This window comes from Aplidium turbinatum, chromosome 15 (assembly GCF_918807975.1).
Source record: "Aplidium turbinatum chromosome 15, kaAplTurb1.1, whole genome shotgun sequence".
NCBI lineage: Eukaryota > Metazoa > Chordata > Ascidiacea > Aplousobranchia > Polyclinidae > Aplidium > Aplidium turbinatum.
In genome coordinates, this window is record NC_137486.1 from 5,872,804 (window position 1) to 5,891,243 (window position 18,440).

Below are 18,440 nucleotides of genomic sequence, written 5' to 3' on the forward strand. Positions count from 1 at the left end.
GTGGAGATGCAGTTAAGAGTTGCAACATTTTCCGTGTCAGCAGACTCACACGACTCACCAAAAAAAAAAACTTTCAGCCATCCTACTAGCTGTGAAAGTGAAATAAATCATTGTCTACTTCGCTGCATTTTTTATCTGTAAATAAAATTTCGAAATTTTTAGTGGCCCGCCTGTGTTATTTCTCATTTTATGTGGCCCGCAATACTAAAAAGGTTCCCCACCCCTGGCCTACATTGTGAAACGACATTTTCCACAAAAACAAAAAATTGACGCAAAAGCGCGTGACGCTTAAAATCGGCAAAATAGTTGACGGCGCTATCACTTCCGTCAACTAAAAAATAAACTGACTGCGCTAGCCTCCGCGTCAACAAATAGTTGACGCCGTCAAATGGCGTCGTCAAATTGACGGCGTCAATGTACAACTTTGCTCGAGAGTGACCAGCCTGCTGGGGCAACTACAACTACAATGGCATCCAAGGAGTGAAACTATATTTGCTTTAAGAACTTTCACGTGTGATTTGAAACTAGGTGAAAAACATAATGTCTGTTTCTGGTTTTCGATAATGACATACCCGTGTCTGTATCTTGTTTATTTAAGGAAAGCAGGAAATTTTTAAACACAAATTACGCCACTGAGATGTGAAACTGCCGCCTGTCACCATTAACGTAACGAAAAAAACATCTACCAAAACAAAAAACAAACATGCTGTTAACATAAACACAAATGCAATTGATTGAGTTTCGCTTTTAGCAGCATGATCGTTGCTTATACTTCACAGTGTAGATTTTAACGATCTGTTTTAGCCTGATGCTGCGATAAACACAAATAAATGACACAAAAGAAATTGTGTGGCTTATTCCAACGCATAGAAATCGAAATCAAACTGGTCTGCAAAGTCAAAGTCTGAGCCAAAAACTAAGTTTGCAACTCCAAGTCCACAGCTATGGCTGTAACGCTTGTAAGTGTTCATCATTTAGCCTACATTGTGTTCGTTTCGAATTCTTGAAGCTCACCATTATAACCCTATCATTAAAAAGCACAAATGACTTTCGTGATAGACTGATACATTTCAGCTGGCACGTTTTTATTTCCCTTCGAATCGGCCTCAATTGTTGGTCATTTGATGCCTAAAAATATTGAGGTGAAATGTTGGACTTTATTTCTTTATATTGAACTTTCATCTTCTGCGTATTTCATATCTGTCGAAAAATGGTCTGCAAATATTGCAGCTTCTGCTAGTTTGGTTAGTTTCATTAACATTTCTGAAAAATACCCGAATGGTCATTAATCGTTTTTGTTACTTTGTCTTTTGTACAATTTAAATATTAATTTTTTCTCACCTAGATTTGTGACCTACAAACGACTAAACCAGAAAGTTAGATTCCTTGAAATAGAATTTTCGAAAAAGAACACCAGACTTGTTTTGCATTAATTTACTTTTGCAATGTTTGTGTTTTTTAATTCACTGTAGAAAAGTGGTTCAAAAGAAAAAAATGACGCGAATGTGACTTTTATGGGCATCGGAGTTCATCATCATCATCATAAACCATTTGATTATACAAGCCATGAATTAATCCTCATGTTGAGGGTGCGGCCTGTCTGTCTGTCGAGGGGGAATCTTTCTCTCCATAGCTCACGGTTCGTTGGGTTGACAGAGTCCATGTTCAGGGCTAAAAGGTAACGCTTAACAAGTTCTTTCCAAGAAAGTTTTGGTCCACCTTGACCTTGCTGTGCTGCAATGTTGACACATCTGACCTGAGAGATCTAGCTAGTGCTACGCTTAAGGTGGCCGAGCTATCTCATTCTGCCCAATTGGAGGACTTCGCCAACGTCTCTTAATTTTTAGCCTGAATTGTGGAATAAGGAGTGGAAAAGGAGAAGCATACAGCTGTCTCGGTGGCTTGGGTAGCCGAGTGGTTCGAGGCTACTTTAATCAATTGCGTTTGATTGCTAATAGTTCTTGCTTTCCATCTAATCTTTCCGAGCAAAGTAATCCAGTGCTGTTGCCAAACGAACGTAACTGAAATTTTTCCATGAGGACATTATTAGGACAAATTTCAAGCACTCACTAGACAAACAAGGTTATCTTTAAACTTTTGATCAAAAATTAATTCCGTATTTCCTTTTAACTTTAGTCGCACATACTTACTGTATGCTCCTCTATCAAATAAAGTCTTAACTTTATGACACAATCCACCTACCAGAGTTACACTTTACATGTGATTTTATATGACAAAGTAGGACATTGCATACAGGACAGGATTAAGTTTAAATATTTCTTGAGGCTATGATGTCTCACACCATGAAAAAACAACACCCCAATGTTGGTTGTGACACTTTTTGCTCAAATTTATCAATATCTCTAAAATAACACAAAAAAATACTTGCGGTGCTCCTTTGACAAGTGGCCTATGCCCTGGCTGGTAGCTACGGTTTTAGGTGAATTCCTCCATGAATGCATGCAACTCGAGTGCTCTTTACATGTAGTTACAAGCACTTCATAAATTCGGTAATGAGGTGATCAGTATCATCTAGCCATTCTAGCGCGTCTCAATGACATTGATGCGTGCGAAGAAGTATGCAGGGTTGCAGACATCTATAAAAAGAACTATAACAACTTTAGAATGATCATCAGCCGAGCTTCAGCAAAGGAAGATAAAAAATAGTATTTTTTCGAGCCAAACACAGGTAACTCAAGGTCAAACCGCGCAAAGAAGATCACGACATTTATTAAATGCACATCGTCCTACTCTGGCCAAATCTTTGCTTTTATGTGATTTGACAAATGAGCCAGAGGTCATCGTGTCTGTGACCCGGGAGTTTGTAAAGCTTGCTTAAGCGATATGAAGTCAAATGACTCCAAAGCCCGCGAAGCACTCACATACATTCATCCATAAGTTTTATCATGCGTCATGGCAGGCACGAACTGTTGCTATCAAGGCTATTTGTGTTTATATGGCTTCCTGCTTTTAATTTAGTATTTTTAAGAGCCAATTAAATACTCGTCCAGTTGATTGGATGTTGAGAAGCTGAATTGATCATTATTTGTAACGTATGATAAGATTACGCGAGCTTTTTTGGTGTTATGTAACAAAGATCAAAATAGATGTTAAACATTATTTTAGGACAGAAAAAAATCACTCTAAATTTTTTTAATTACGTCTAGCTTAAACATCAAAAATACATTTTCGATATGATTTTTCAAGCACACTTCGTTCGGTTTTTTGTTCATACTTTTTCCTCTAGACTGTGAGAAATTCTAGTCAGCGTTGTTCTAATTTACTGTTGCACTTAACATGTTGGCTGTTTTCGTTCAAAAAAAGAATATCAGTTGAAGTCCTTTTGCCACTTATATAAGAATTTGAACTTATTCAGAAATGGAAAAAAAATGTTTAAAACGGCTTCCGTGAAGTAAATATTTCTTATCGTTAAATTGCAACTGGGGTTGTCATAAAAAAAAGTTACTGTTTTATTGGTTATTGCATTGTCTCATGACATGATTTTCTATCTACATTTTATACAGTTTTATAGCCATAAAAAAGTTTTCTGCCAAACAGCAAATAAAATTGAAGGAAGCCCGTAGAATATGGCAAGAAGAAAATTTCTTCATTAACATTTTACGACGTTTTTGGCAACAACATGGATAACTAAACAGCATGATGGCTAATTTTAAAAATTTGGATAATTCATTCAACCCATTCATCTTCAAGCAATTTTTCATACTTTGTTTTCTACAAGTTTCATAAAATGCAGTACACGATGCATACAATTAAGAATGAAACTGGCAAGGCGTTTAATTATAAAAAATTATATTTTTGCTTCTTTCTTATTTTATATTTTCTTGCGTTCTTTTGGTAACTTCATGCAAAGCAATCACAACATGTTGAATATGATAACCAGCTTTACTTCCGAGCTTTTACGATGTTTTCCGATGTTTTTGCTTTTTTTTTTAGCTTCCCTTGATTACCTAAAGTAGGTGATAGCCCACTGACCAAACGTTGGCAATAAAACTGCTTATCCTTTTCCACGTCTTGTGGCTCCTTCGCATGTTGTCACCAATACAATGCAAAAAACTTAAATATTTATTGTAAAAATGGCAAAGCAAAGAAAATTAAGTGAGGAACTGTCTTTGTTAACTTGAATCTTTTAAGTTTTTTCACGCTTATGGTTCCACATAGTCTGTATATGTTATACAACATATCAATAGACCAATAACTATGTTATTCCGATGCTGGAAACGGGTATCCTATTAGCCTATATTAAATGTCAGCCCTGCAGCGGTCAACAAGAAAGCATTAAAATAAGTTTTTGTTTTTGTGATGAAAAGTTTTAAAAGGTCCAGAAATAGATTTCTTAATATTAGCCAAAGGATATTTGGCACAAGATGTCACCATATCAACAAAATGTAAGTTCCAGTACAGCAATGAATTTTCCAAAGACACACTTAACTACAAAGATGAAAAAGAGGCTTGCTCGAAATAAAGCGTTAAACTTCGATCATAACGCAGTTCAACTAATTCTTCCTGCGCGCGCCTTGCAAGATCTGTTTTTTTCAATAGCATAATGTTTTCCACACAAAAGTTTCTAAACTCTGCTTTAAAAATCTTTTTAAACTGTTCAGCAAGTTATTCTAAATGCTTTTGAACATCAGAAAGTTATTAGATCGCCATTGATTTATGGGTGAGTTGTTGATACTGTGATCATCTAAAACTGAAAACATGTCAACAATTTGTTGTTGTTATTGTTGATTCTAGCTCTCCAGATGGTAAGCTTCTTTACAAAACCTTGTTTTTTATTAGTCCTGTCAAAATGCTGCAACCCCTTCCCTACAGAGGAGTTAGGTTCAATCGATTAGCTTGCAGAGACCGGTGTAGTCTTTTTTTAGCTTAGTTAGGCATTCTCAGTTGTAGTAACCTGATAGTTCATTATCATTTCATAACCGCCTTGCGGACTCCCAGTGGTCCGAGGATCCCAGTTTGAAAACATCTGACTTATAATAGGCTACTAATAATTACGAATAATAATAATTAATAGCGGAGGCGTACAGCCTTTGCTGTGATCTCAACAGACTTTGCAACACCAAAATTTATTTTTTCCAATTCAGTAAAAAAGTTTATTTTGCGCTATCTTGAGTACAATCCATACAATGTCATGACACCAAAAGAACATAACAAAGCAATAAAATTAAAAAAAAACAGAGGCATAATTTTTGACAACATGATCACTAAAAAAAGCTAAAGACTGAGTCTTGGAACAAGAAAAAGGTCTCGTCACAAAAGACCCATTGTTTGGAGTCACATTGTCGAAACAGAGTTGTCATAGTAAGATAGTAAAAGTAGTCGTAAGACGTTGGATTGTTCAGATAATGATAAACTAGAACATGTTGCCACATGGATAGAAACTATTATACCAGCAGTACGTAGCCTGCCACGATACGATGATTGTGTATCTTTCTTGCAAACAGTTCAAAATAAATGAGAAGAGTTTTCGCACAAATTTTGGATCATCAAGAATCCAACTTAAATAAAGAAATTACAAAAGTTGCTTTTCAAAATAGCTTTCAGATTATTTTTGGCACATTATTTTGGCACAATTGGCACATCAACAACACTAAATCAAGGCAATAGTGACAGATTTGGCAGTAACAAAAATCACTTTCTAAATGATTGTCATTGATAAAAATCATCTAAATAATTGACACAATCTAATGTATTTGTCGTTTTAACGAATTTGGTTTGTAACAAATTACAAGAGCTTCATTATCTGATTCATCGCAGTTGCATAACTTTGTTGATCACGTAGTTATACGTATCATCTACGTCTTTTAAAGACGTTTCAAGGACGCGAACTCACTGTGTTTCACCTTCTATTATGTCGTGCTTAACTTTTGAAGCGTTTTTACACCTTTTCTGTAAAAGCACTGTTGGATTTCTTTTCCCCGCTTCAATTTTCATTGCAAATTTATCTGGTTAAAATGTTCTTCACCGCTAGTGGGCGACAAATCTTCTGACTCAGCATTGAGCTTGTTGCTGCTTTTCTGTTCTTGTCTCCATTTCATTCGTCGGTTTTGAAACCAAATTTTTACCTGGAAACAAAAAAAAAATATTTATTTTGTGGCAAATTTATATAATTTAAGTCAAGCAAATTAAAGATACCGTTGTACATCGTGTTGAAATACACTCGAGAAAGACGCAGAAATCATTGTGGAAACATGTCAGCTTCAATCATAGTTTGCTTAGCTTATATGTCATGAAAAGGAAACAAAATATAAATATTATATAACCAGACTTGTCTTAGTCACGCAACTTAGCACGTGACTGGGAAATGTTTATAATAGAAACATTTTAAGCATAATATAAATGGGACCTTTCAATCTATGGAAATCAACATAGTTCTGCTGCTGAGTGATGATAACTGATACATCAAGTGTAGTGTCTCAAAGCATCAACTGCGAGTCTCGTAGCTATCAATCTTCAGCATAATGACTGTCGACCTGTGGTTTATGTTTTGTTTATTTTTTAACTTTCATGTCAACTCAAGTCACGCATCAACGACTCTACTTCCGCAAACTGAGGTTGATTGCGCAAAATACTTTGTGTTGAAGGTATGACGTTGGGTACTAGTTAGATCGTTTCTACGTTTTGCAATGTTGAAGCGAGTGTGTGTTAAAAATGGCAGTTTTGCTATCTGGGTTGCATTGTAACGTGATTGCGCCCGCTATAATTTTTTTTAAATTCAGAAAGAATCTGAAAACATTTTTTTTAAATAAACTTTCAGGTTCTCAGCCAAAAATAAACTTAACCACTCGCCATACCTTACATTAGCTGACCGCAAGGCTTGGACTTCGACATTACGATTACAGTTTGGTCAGAGAAACAACTCACATTTTTTATTATGTTCTTCGTGAAATTCAAGTTTTCAGCATTTTTTCACAAATCATTGCTTTTCAGAGCTGCCTGCCTGTTTCTTTTTTTGTTTCAATTTTTGGTCTTGTTTTCAATTTTTGTTTAGCTTTTTTCGCTGAACTTTTTTGTCATTCAACACAAGCATCACGCACTACGGTTAACATTTAATTTCTACTAATAGCCAAGCCGCTCACGGAAAAGAAAATGTGGTAGGCATATGAGAATGGAAATTTACAGCATTTTGAAACTTTTTAGTTTTATTTATTTTTATTGAATGAGAAAACTTCAAAAGGCGTCCACAACGTCGATGTTTACATCGTACTGTTTTTGAAATTAACCAAAAGTTTGAGTTTTTGCGTATGTCTGAACGTTTATTAAAATGCCTGTTGCAGTCGTCTACAGATTCGAACTGTTTGGCTTATTAAGATATTACCCTCAATAATTGTGATGTGTTTATAGTTAAGATTATTTTATGCTGTGCGTAACTTTGCTGTATTTCTTTTGGCTTGAAAAAAAAATGTATGTTTAGTATTTTACTGAGATTTAGCATACAATTAATCATCGTTTCTTTAAATTAATCAACGGTTTAACTTTTTTGTCTAAATCTCAAAAATGTATTTACTTTAAATTTCTTTCGTACCCTAAATTTTGATGTTCCCGCCCTCCAACAACCGCTTGATTTAAGTTAAATGTCTGAGAAGAAATATATCAAGTTTTTCAGCATTATTTACCTGGGCATCAGTAAGCCCCAGGGCTTCTGCAAGTCCTCTTCTTTCCGGTTTGGCAACATACTTTTGAGCTTGGAAACTTTTTTCCAATCCTCGTCTTTGCATTAAACTGTAACAAAAAATGTTCGATTTCTAAAGTGACAAGAGTCTGGTGGACTGCTTTAATGTTTGCAGTTGAAAACAAACAAACTTAAATCAACAAAAACACAATGAGTAATCATGTGAGCAGAGAGGGTTTCCGTTTGATATTTTTACAAGTTGGAAATTTTTTAATTTCAACAAGGGAGTGTATCTCACCTGAATACAGCTCTGCTCCACTTCCTTCGTTTTCGGGGGCCGCTGGAAGCTTTGTCGCTGAAAGAATGCTGGTTGCTTCTTGTGTCTTGGATGTTGAAACCGCTTTTACTGGGAGACTTTTGTCGTGGAAAACTGTCGTTAAGCATCAAACCGGGAGAAGTTAAAGACTTGAACGACTGTCTCATGGCCGTTGCCATGGCTACAGCAGCAGAGTGGCCAAAGGCATAAGGAAATACGAGATGACGAAATGAAGGATCTGTCAGAGAAAACTAAAATTCAATTTCTAAAACTTGAAATAAACTGCAGTTAGACTGCTATGAAGTCAAATCTTCACTCTGACGACGCCGCATTGTGGGATTAAAGGCAAAAGAAGCAACTAAATATTCAACCTTCACAATAAAATTGATAAACTTACGACAATTGGAAGCCATTGCTTGCTGCCACGACTGAAGATTGAAGTTGGGTGGAGTGATTGGAGGTGTGAACGATGGCGTGTTGTGGCCGCTCATCATGGGAAAAAATGATGTTGCACCTGAAATCGAAGTGTCAAAGCTCGGTCAAAACTTGTTACTTTGGTAACTGACGTATAAATTTCCGAATACAGTATCTTTTTGTAAATTTATTTTAAAAAACGATTTTTATTTCCTTTAGTTCGATTACAATCCGTGTGCGGTCATTTGTCAAAAAAAAAAAAAAAAAAAAAATATTACAACTACCCATAGTTTAAAAAAAATAACAAAACTAGCTTAAAGCCCTGTACGGTAAAAAAAATATGCAAGCTATACTGTAAAAACACGAGAAAAGTTAAAATTACAGATGTATAGATAGAAGTATCACCTTGTTTGCATTGTTTTGAAAACGGCAAGAATTCCGGTGATTTTGTGTCCGCAACATGTTCTTCTTGGGTGGAAAAATGACGATGCTTCCACACTGTTGGTCCATCGTGACGGAATGGAAGTTGTTTGTTGCTTGCATCATCAAACACTTCATCGGTTTCAGAATGGATGCGTTTGCGAATTCCATAGCTAATATGGTCACTTATTGTTCCCTTGAAGGATTCAAAAAATGGCGAACCGCTGCTGCGCGGGCTGTTGCTTTTCTCGCTTGCTGCGGTTTTTGCGCATGAATCGAAAGGTGACGAATTAAGGCTTTTCGATCGAGGTTCTAAATTTATTGTGGCCGCAGATTTGTAGATCGGGCTCAGTGGCCTAAATTTTCCCGGATTTGGATCGCTGGATTGCCGCAGATTTCTCATTTTCTCACCCGATGAATAATTGTTGAGGCGAGCAATAGGTGATTTTGGAATGCTGCTGAAACTTGTTTCCAAAAGAAGTTTTTGGTTTGGTGATTCGCTTCTTCTTCTGCATCTATCATCGTGATGTTTTAACGTATCGATATTACTGGTTAGACGTGGGAAGTTTCGAGAAATGTTAGAGTCCTTCTTTGAGCGATAAGGATGGTATTGAATTGGGTGTGAGTGCTTTCTTGCTTGTCCAGCGGATATTTTCTGTTGATGATTGAGCAAGTGCTGTTGACATTGCTCGCCATAATATCCATTAAATCTTTTCATATGGTGATGACCCGGGCTTGTTTGGTTTCTGGGTAAACCATCTCTATCAAGTTTGGCCGAATCGTCGTTACTGCTATTCCTGGAAAGTGATCTCTTAATAGACGTTTTATCACTTTTGCCACAAGTTTTTCCAAAACACAAATTATCTGAAAGAGAGTCCTTGCGAGGACTTTTGGAAGTGCTGCTTTGAGCAAGGATGTTGTCAATACCAAATTTCAGCTTTGCAGTTGAATTCTCTTTCAGGCCATCATTTTGTGTTTTCTGTGAATAAAATCTAACATTATAGATTCAGTATTGTAAAAGTGTAGCATTGTTTCCCTTATGGAAAAAAAACTTGGTTATACCACTAGGTTACTTTTAAATAATATGCATCAATCTTTTTGCTAACTGCAAGGAAAGATGTTTTGTAAAACTGTTCTTAGACGATTTTCAATCTATTAGTTCGAATTGCGTATGTACGTATTTTTATTCAACCGATGTTTTTTTGCACAAGGATTTAAACAAATTAATTGCAAGCTTAAAAACGAATTTAAAATTTAATTAAAAGTTTAAAAATGTATCTTCTCTCACCTCATTTTCTGTTTGTTTTTCCGCACAAACTTCACTTTTTTTGCTGTCGATTTTCTCTTTGCGGAGGTCTACTGGAACCACATCTGTACCATTTGCATTAGCTTTTGAGTAAACGTCGGCATGTATAGCGATCACATTCCCCCGGACTGTGGTACACATTTTAGGTGTTAGTTTAGCTTCGCCGTTGGTAAAATTTGGATACATGATGGGTCTTCGTCTTTCATCGGAGTAAATGCTGTTTTCATCAAGGACTTTCCAAGAAGAAGACGACTGGCTGGATAGTCGATCACTTTCAACAACAGTGTTGCCTTCTGAATTACCCATGATTTAGAATTATTCTAAAGGCAGAATAACACACGATTACTTTGTAACTTACAGTAAAACAAACACCGCATTTAAGTCTAAAGAAAATAAGCAGAATTAGTCTATCTGTTTTAGCTTCAAAAACTTTGGAATATAACAGTTAAACAATACAAAGAAATCAAAAGCTTCATGTTTATAAACTGCTTTCAAAAATGTTTTTTAAATAAAATGAAAATGAAAATTTTCTTTCTATGCTTGAAGCTGCCACCTCCACCTTAAAGTAGCATACTTCGCATCAAAATTAAAATGACGGTGGCATCTTGAAAGATTTGTTTTATAAGCTCCTGTGCATCAATATTTGTCCCTGACTACTGCTCAATCGAAACCATCGTTTTACTTGGTAGGATAAAACTCGGATTGCATACAATGCATCAACAGGAAATGAAGAAAAAATATTGCACTTTCATAACGTTGTAGAAATCGGCTCTCTAGCGCTTCATTCTTGCCACCAGCCTTAATCACTGTTTGACTTTTGAGCACCATTTTTGCCTGCATAGGCCTACTATTTTAATAGCCTATTTCATCATTCACAATAACTTGGCTGATAAACTGTTTCAAGATTGTTAATTTTTCATTGATTACACTTGTCTCACATTTTCTTGTAAATAGACTAACACTCTGGTCAAGAAGAACTTTGTCATCGTGGAATATTTTATTGGATCAGCATACAAGTGAATAAATGATCAATAAACAATTCATACCTCATCATTCTATTAGATTTTACAAATATTTCAATGTTAAAATCATTCTTTCTGTAAATTTTGGACTGATTTTGTGTAAACGCCCTAGTTTTAAAACTTTCACTGCATCTAGTGTACAGGACTTAACTTTAGAAAATAGACTTCATTGACTTTGTTTAACCTTTAACTTTATCGTTACTTCCTGATCTTGCTACCTTCCATACAGAAAAGTAAGTAAGTCAATTTTTGTATTCACTTGCCAGTCTTTTGAGTATCTTACAAAAATTGAACGGAAAAAAATGGCACATGAAAAAATGACACAAATGCAAAATAGGAAAATATGGCACAATGACACTTCGTTGCTGAATTTGGAGTTCAAGTGCAATGTTCCCGGATCATTGTAAGAAGATATGCAAAATTTGTATTAACAAAATAAATGGATGGAAACATATTATGATAACATGATTATTTTTACCTTTGGAATAAGAGATCCTACCAGAACCTATCTGTTTAAGTCATGAACGATGGGTAGCGATAAATGTACAGTAGGCTACTATTTACGTCATGAGAGATTTATAATGCAGTTGTAGAACTTACGTCATATGGAAAACTTCATGCTATAGTAGCACATTGTTAACAATTTGATTAGTTTGCACAGTAGACACAGCATTAGACCAGGAGTACTGTTTCCTTTCAGCTACTGGAATGTGACTAAACAAACAGATTAGAAAGGAGCTCTTTGATTCAGGTATCGTTTGATGACAAGCTGCAAATGCTTCACATGTATATTTCATACACGCTGCTATTCGGCCACAGAACGTCAATTTTAAACGGAGAGTTTCCGAATCAAAAATAAAAACGTGACTGTTTTCAAAAAGCCAACTGTCTCTTTTCCGTTCTCAAACAAATTGCTGAGATGAAAGAGAATTGATTTATGATCATAATCTTTTCCTACAGCCTGGAGTGGTAGCAATGTGGTTAGCTACATCAAAATGCACACGTATACTTAACGTTGCCTTCTTTCATTTATCATCAGTTTTGTATTTTCAACCAAACTCACATGCTTATGAAACGTATTCCATCACAGGTGAAATTTTTAGATCACAACTTTTTAAGTAAAAATAATACTTTCTGAACGTGAAGTAAATCTAGTTGAACCTGCTTTAAAGAAATATCGGAGAGAAAAATATTATTGTTCAGCAAATTACATGTATGTTGTGTCGCCATACAAGGTCTGTGAAGACAGCGTAAAGCTGTTGACTGTATAACAAGTAAAATGACATCCAGCTGATATAATCGCTCAAAGACTCAGCTGTACGATTGTTTAATAAGGCATCAACGCATCGGTTGCATTGCCGAGTTGTAAGAGCCCAGGAACGACGTTCGAAAGGGCGCCAGATCGACACCACTAAAAAGGCATACCTGAAGGTGGTCACGAAGATTGGCTTCCTTGCCTTCCCATTCACTTGATCTAAATCTTCAATTACCGGGCGTAAGCCTGGATACGACAAACAAAACACATCGGTTTATTTTGATTATATTTAATTGAAGAAAAAAACTCAGGATTTATTAGCAAAAAATCCTGACCAGTCATTGTTGTTTTTGCAGAAGCCTTTGGCACCGAAGAACTATCTTTTACCACCTCATGTGCGATGATTCCCAGACTACAATGGGAGACCACTAGACAATACAGCCAGCCACCAGTCATTCAAGAGAAAAAGGCCTCGTGATTTTGACAAACAAAAGGTGAGACAGTCATTGATGATGTTGTCTGTGGCGTGTTCCTCAGCGCACAGTACGTGCATGAGAAAGAAGATGCCATTACCCTGGTGCACGGTTCAGAGGAAAGGTCCCATGTTCGTTCGAAAGCGTTTAAAATTCTTCCATGCGAGTGTTGGCAGGGGAAGGCCAATTGAGAGGGTATCGGTTTTAAGGATGGACGAATGGAGCCTCCTTTCATTGACATCCAATCTCTCTGCCCCTTTATGATTTGCCTTGTTAGCGACAGAAATGTTTTGTTGATCAGGTGAGCTAACTAGAAATCAAGCATTTGAAACAAATGATATTTTAAATTTACCAGACGAGGCTTTCATTCGAAAGAGCACACACTTGAGAAGGAAATAGAAGTGTAGGACCCGGTGGGTATGGACGAAGAGTCAGAGGAACCAAACGGATCCAACACATTCTTGGTTTAAACCACGCCTAAACAAAGCGTTTAATTTTTGTTTGTTTTTTGATTTTTTGAAGTCTTTTATAGATTATAGACATACTATGCTTCCTTCCACTAATGAAGATTTTGATGGTAGGAACTGAAGAACTTACAGAAAGAAACAGTTGACCAATCAGGGTAGGGTACAATATTTTTGAAACATCTGAAAGAAAATTGCTTTTGGCTTGAAAGTTACTGAACAAGCCGGATAAACTTTACATATAAACCTGACACAGGCGAAGCATCGGTGCCTTGCGTTTTGATTTGGATGTCAGGTTTAGTCTTTTTACTGATTTAAACTTAAACTAAAGTGATAGTCATGCCATGCCCCTTAGAAGATAAACAGAATCTTTAACTTAATATCAACTTTATTCGTGAAATTTGTGAATATTCTTAAGCTAAAATAGCTTATTATGAAAACTTGTATTAAAATGTTTGTGTTAGGTTTCAAAATTTTGACAGTGCAAAAATGCAATGATGCAAGTTGCAAAGAAAAATGCAAGCTGAATAACATCAATGATACTCTTTAAAATAATGAGATTTGAATCATGGTGGCAAGAAAAATTACGGTATTCTAATTAGTTATCTATTGCCAGGCAAATCGTTCATAACCAACAAGAAAGTTTTATGAAGTGACTGGATCTTAAATCAAAGATCCGGGCACTTTTCTCCAGGTTTATGCATTTTTCTTCAAAAAGTAAAGCTTGATAAAATGTCTCGAAACTCGGGCACTTTTCTCCAGGTTTATGCATCTTTCTTCAAAAAGTAAAGCTTGATAAAATGTCTCGAAACGTGTCTCTGTGCAACGGTTTACTTCAGCAGCAAATCTTCCGTTATAGAAGGTTTTCTACACTTCAACAGATGATCTGGAGGTTTTTCCAGTCCATATCACGTCATCCTCTCAAAGTGGAGAATCGAGTTGCAACAAGACACTCATCCCATCTGGTGGAAAGAGTATATTTTGCATCCCATTATGATGTGATCTGTGGCTTGCATCTGTGGAATATTCTTAAGCTGCAGGGGATCCATCCGTGTATATTGCTGAATAGACGCGAACGAAGTAGGTACAACACAAGTTTAACCTGGGCCATGCTTGTCTTGTTTAAACCAATATAGGCTGAAAGGTGTGAGAGGGGTATCAATCACATTTTTGTTCTTAATGGTATAATGGGGTGCATTTGACAAAAACACATACAACAAAAAAGACCGAAATTTTACATGTTGTTCAATATGACGGGGATAGGGGGCATGGGGGCAGTTTCCACGAGTCTTGTCAGCGTATTCTCTGGTCTTGCTTACCTTATTTTAGAAGAAAAAGAGAAAAACTAAAAAAAAATGATAGCCTGTATGAACAAACTTGTCAGCTTTTTGCTGGTAGCCTAATACCCAGTTATTTTTAAATAAAAAAAGTTTTTACAAGAAAATAGTTTATAAACAAAATTGAACATTTTATACTTTGCTTAACGTAGATCTCAAAAAGTTAGATATATGCTGTAGAGTGTAGGTATTATCAAAAATATTTTTTTTCCAGAGAAAAGTGCATGCGTACATTTTACTTTGTTTATATAAATTTTGTTTTTTGGTAAAATGACAAAATTATACAATTGTAACTAAATATATCCTATGTAAGATTCTGAAACAAGTCAAAATATGAAAATGTCGTCATATTAAATTTAAATAAAGGCAAACGCTTTTGATATCTTCGCAACTATGCTACACAGCACGGCGCGCTTCCTCAAAGCAGTTTTTCGAATTGCCAACCTTGTCTCATTATGCATATCATAACCGCGCGGTTCAAATACGATTAAATTCACAGAGCGCATGTGACACTTTGGCCAACTTTGCCTCATCTGAATTCAGTATGGTTCGAAGTTTTTAATTAACTTACAAAAGAGTAATTATTTTTAGAAATTTCAAATAACGTCAGTGCTCAAGTTTTAAATTTGTTAAATCAATGAAAACGAACGTTGGAACAATTTCATGTCAATCAGACTGACAAGAATAATCACATAATCAGAAATCAAGTCTTGAATTTTGAACATTTGACCCCAAAATTGAAGACTACAAAGAAATATCCATTAAGTTAAAACATAACATGGTGAATTTACATTTTAGATGTTTAAAAGAAAAAAGCTAGCCAGAAATATAATGTATTTAAATGTGTTTTTCTATAAACTAAGTCTATTAAGCCATGGATAGCATATGTGACTATTCAACAGGTGAGCTAATTATCGTATGTTACCTTTAAAATCGTGACAAATTTCCGTGTTTTTTGAAAAAGAAATGGAATATCTTTTGTCAGTGATATTGAAAGAAAAGTTGATTGCCATAAATCAATTTCCGTATAAAGGAACTGATGGTAAACAAGGCATGTCAACAATTTTTTGCAATTTGCAATCGCAGCAAATGCAACTTTTAAGTTGTTGGTTTTTTTGTAGCCAATAAAAAAAAAAAAAAAATAACAGAAAACTGAATTCAAACACAGAAGGTAGAAATTTTTTCTGATCACGTTTTTCAACCGGTTAAGAATATATTTTGCTTTTCCTTTTTTTGGTCGTATGCGTTTTTATGCGCATATGGTGTTTGCGGTATAACTTCACGTTGCTGCCTGTTTCGTGTGACTCAAAAATTTTCACCATTTCGTGGCCTTGCTCGATAATGTGTCATTGCAAATATTCAAGTGAACTTTTCGCCTTTGAGAATCGCTCGACATTTGTTGCAGTGGTGAAATGTTAGTTTAATGTTATTTTTGATACCTTAAAGTAATGAATATATGAAATAAGTTAAAGTTTCCCATTATAAAAAAGCTATTGAACAGAATCAAAAGAAGACCTTGTCCCATTGAAGGTGATAGCCTATTATAAACGCAGATCTCCGATTTGGAGCGCAATCTTCTTTACGTTGTTCATTTCCATCAAGTCGTTGTTGCTTACGGTAGCTGTGATTTTTGCTACCTCGTAACGCAGGATCATTGAAGACGATATAAACTTTGTGTTAGACCAGCGTTTCTTAACCTTTTCTGATTCTAGCACCCCTGTAAACAGGCCTGAACAGTCTAGCAACCCCTAACTGTCGTTGACATACGACTACTACAGTGCCGACTAAAACTTTAGTAGAGGCCGAAATTTTGACATGCCTTTAGATCGCTGGCGATATATTTTGTAACGAACTAGCGAGTGCTCAGCCTTGTGCTGATAGCCGGGAAGAACGCCCCTCTCTTCACAAGTCTCTTGTTGTTTAACAAACTGTGCAGTTGTTTTAACGAAGTTGATTCAGGATTTGGTATTTGACTTTTATTCATCAACAGAAATTTAATTATAACCATACGTAAGAGAATCAACTCTCTTAAAACAACAGCACAGTTTGTTAGGCGACAAAAAATACAAAATATACCGCCAGTGATCAAAAAGCATGTCAAAATTTCGGCGCGGCTAGTAAAATTTCGGCGCGGCTAGTAAACTTTGGTCAGCACTAATGAAAGGAAAGCGATATACAAGTTGATCATTTTGTTTATTCTTCAAAACTACTGTCGTCATTGGTGATAAAGAAATAGAAAAACCCGAGAATAGTGAAAGAACATGGAAAAACTTAAGCATACTTAAGTTACTCAGCTGGGTAAATGTGATTTTTGTTGTTGCTTATGTGTGACCAATTGCTCTGTTCGAGGCTTCGTGTTGGTCAAAGCCACTCTCATATCGTGGAGCAACCCATGCTGAAGGCGGTTCCTGCCAATTGTTTTAATTTGGAGCATGGTGGAGAACGCCTTTTCACACAGTTAAGTAGTCGGAAATGGAAAGATCGATTCCAATGCTGCTCGTGCCAATGCAGGATATGCTGTCAACTGATCACACCAGAAATCAGCAAGCGGAAGGACGAAATTTTGTCCGACAACTCTGATTCACCTGCATGTCAATCAGCTCCTCCTTTAGTCTATTATCATCACTCATGTCTGCCAAGAAGGGCTGCTGTATCCACTCTGGATATGAGTGATTTGTGGGAACGTATTTTGCCATGGTGGTTGCTAGAAGCGAGCAGTAATATTACAACAAAGCACCCACCAGGTAAGTTCGCACAAACTACTCGGGATCAAGTTGCGTAGCCTACTTGACTGGGAGATGACTACAATAACAACAAACCATGTAGGCTACTTCGACAAAGCAATCATTGATATATAGACAACTGCTGATGCTGGCAGAAAGACAAAACAATGCAGAAAAGTAAAATGGCACTTTTTGATATTATACATACTGCATGCATTTAGCACCCCCTACAGTCTACTCCAGCACCCCAAGGGGTGCTAATACCCTCGGTTAAGAAACGCTGTGTTAGACTAAGCGACAAGTAGTCATTTTCCACTGTGTAATATTCAACAGCATTGCAAAATGTTTACACCATGGCGATCGCTTTGGTTTGCAGTTACACTACTACAATACCCATTACCCATTTCCATGGAATAGACCTATTTTCTCACTTTATAGAAGTTAACCATGAAATACTACCATTAATTTATTGGAAAGTGACCCAATGCCGGAGCCTACTGTAGACAGTGGGTCCAAGGAGTACTTTGGGAACCCGGCCCAGGAAGATTTTAAGGGCCGTAACCTAACTTATATAAAGGGCCTTGGAACGTGAAAAATCACTTCGTATTTTTGAATATGGTGCGTTTTTCTTATTAGTGTTTTGACTTTGGACCCAAAGTTTACATTGGTATCGGGCCCAAAATACTCTCTCAACGTCCCTGGTCAACCATGTGGATGCTTTCTAAAAAAAAAACAAAGCTGAAACAATCTGTATACCGATGTTAAACTGATGAAGCAAATTGGTGTTGGTGGCCTTTAAAATCAGAATCACCAAACTCTCAAACTATGTCCACCTTGTTGCCTTGTCTACCATGTGAATTGCATTTCACTTTGAAGTAGTAATAAATTTCAGTAGTTTTTAGAAAGAAATCAATGATTTAAAAAGTGTTCTCCTGTAAATCAGTTTATGGAAAAATGAGGAAAAAGGCAAATGTTTTTGAAACTGATACAGCCTAATTTTTGGAAACTTTATCCGTACGCGGATTAAGAAGAATTCTTCGGATCATTTTCTTAAACGAGCTAAACATGACTTTTGTT

The 18,440-nt window shown here is 36.1% G+C and overlaps 1 protein-coding gene across 1 annotated transcript; it reads right to left on the reverse strand.

The window, feature by feature from the left end:
* Positions 1-5,100: 5,100 nt before the first annotated feature.
* Positions 5,101-10,270, reverse strand: LOC145784664 (uncharacterized). The gene is made up of 6 exons (XM_082596530.1): positions 10,072-10,270; positions 8,769-9,762; positions 8,347-8,463; positions 7,932-8,187; positions 7,638-7,743; positions 5,101-6,086 (listed from the first exon to the last, which is right to left on the reverse strand). Exons 1-6 carry the CDS (start codon positions 10,228-10,230, stop codon positions 5,952-5,954), a joined length of 1,767 nt encoding a protein of 588 aa, XP_082452656.1. The 5' UTR covers positions 10,231-10,270; the 3' UTR covers positions 5,101-5,951.
* Between the last annotated feature and the right edge of the window lie 8,170 nt (positions 10,271-18,440).

Excerpts from the sequence above, each read along its gene's own strand:
- LOC145784664 (XM_082596530.1), bottom strand. The coding sequence starts at position 10,230 with ATGTGTACCACAGTCCGGGGGAATGTGATCGCTATACATGCCGACGTT. Across the intron at positions 8,188-8,346 it reads AGCAATGGCTTCCAATTGTC|ATCCTTCATTTCGTCATCTC; the intron begins GTAAGTTTATCA and ends TTTCTCTGACAG. Across the intron at positions 6,087-7,637 it reads TGGGGCTTACTGATGCCCAG|GTAAAAATTTGGTTTCAAAA; the intron begins GTAAATAATGCT and ends TTTTGTTTCCAG.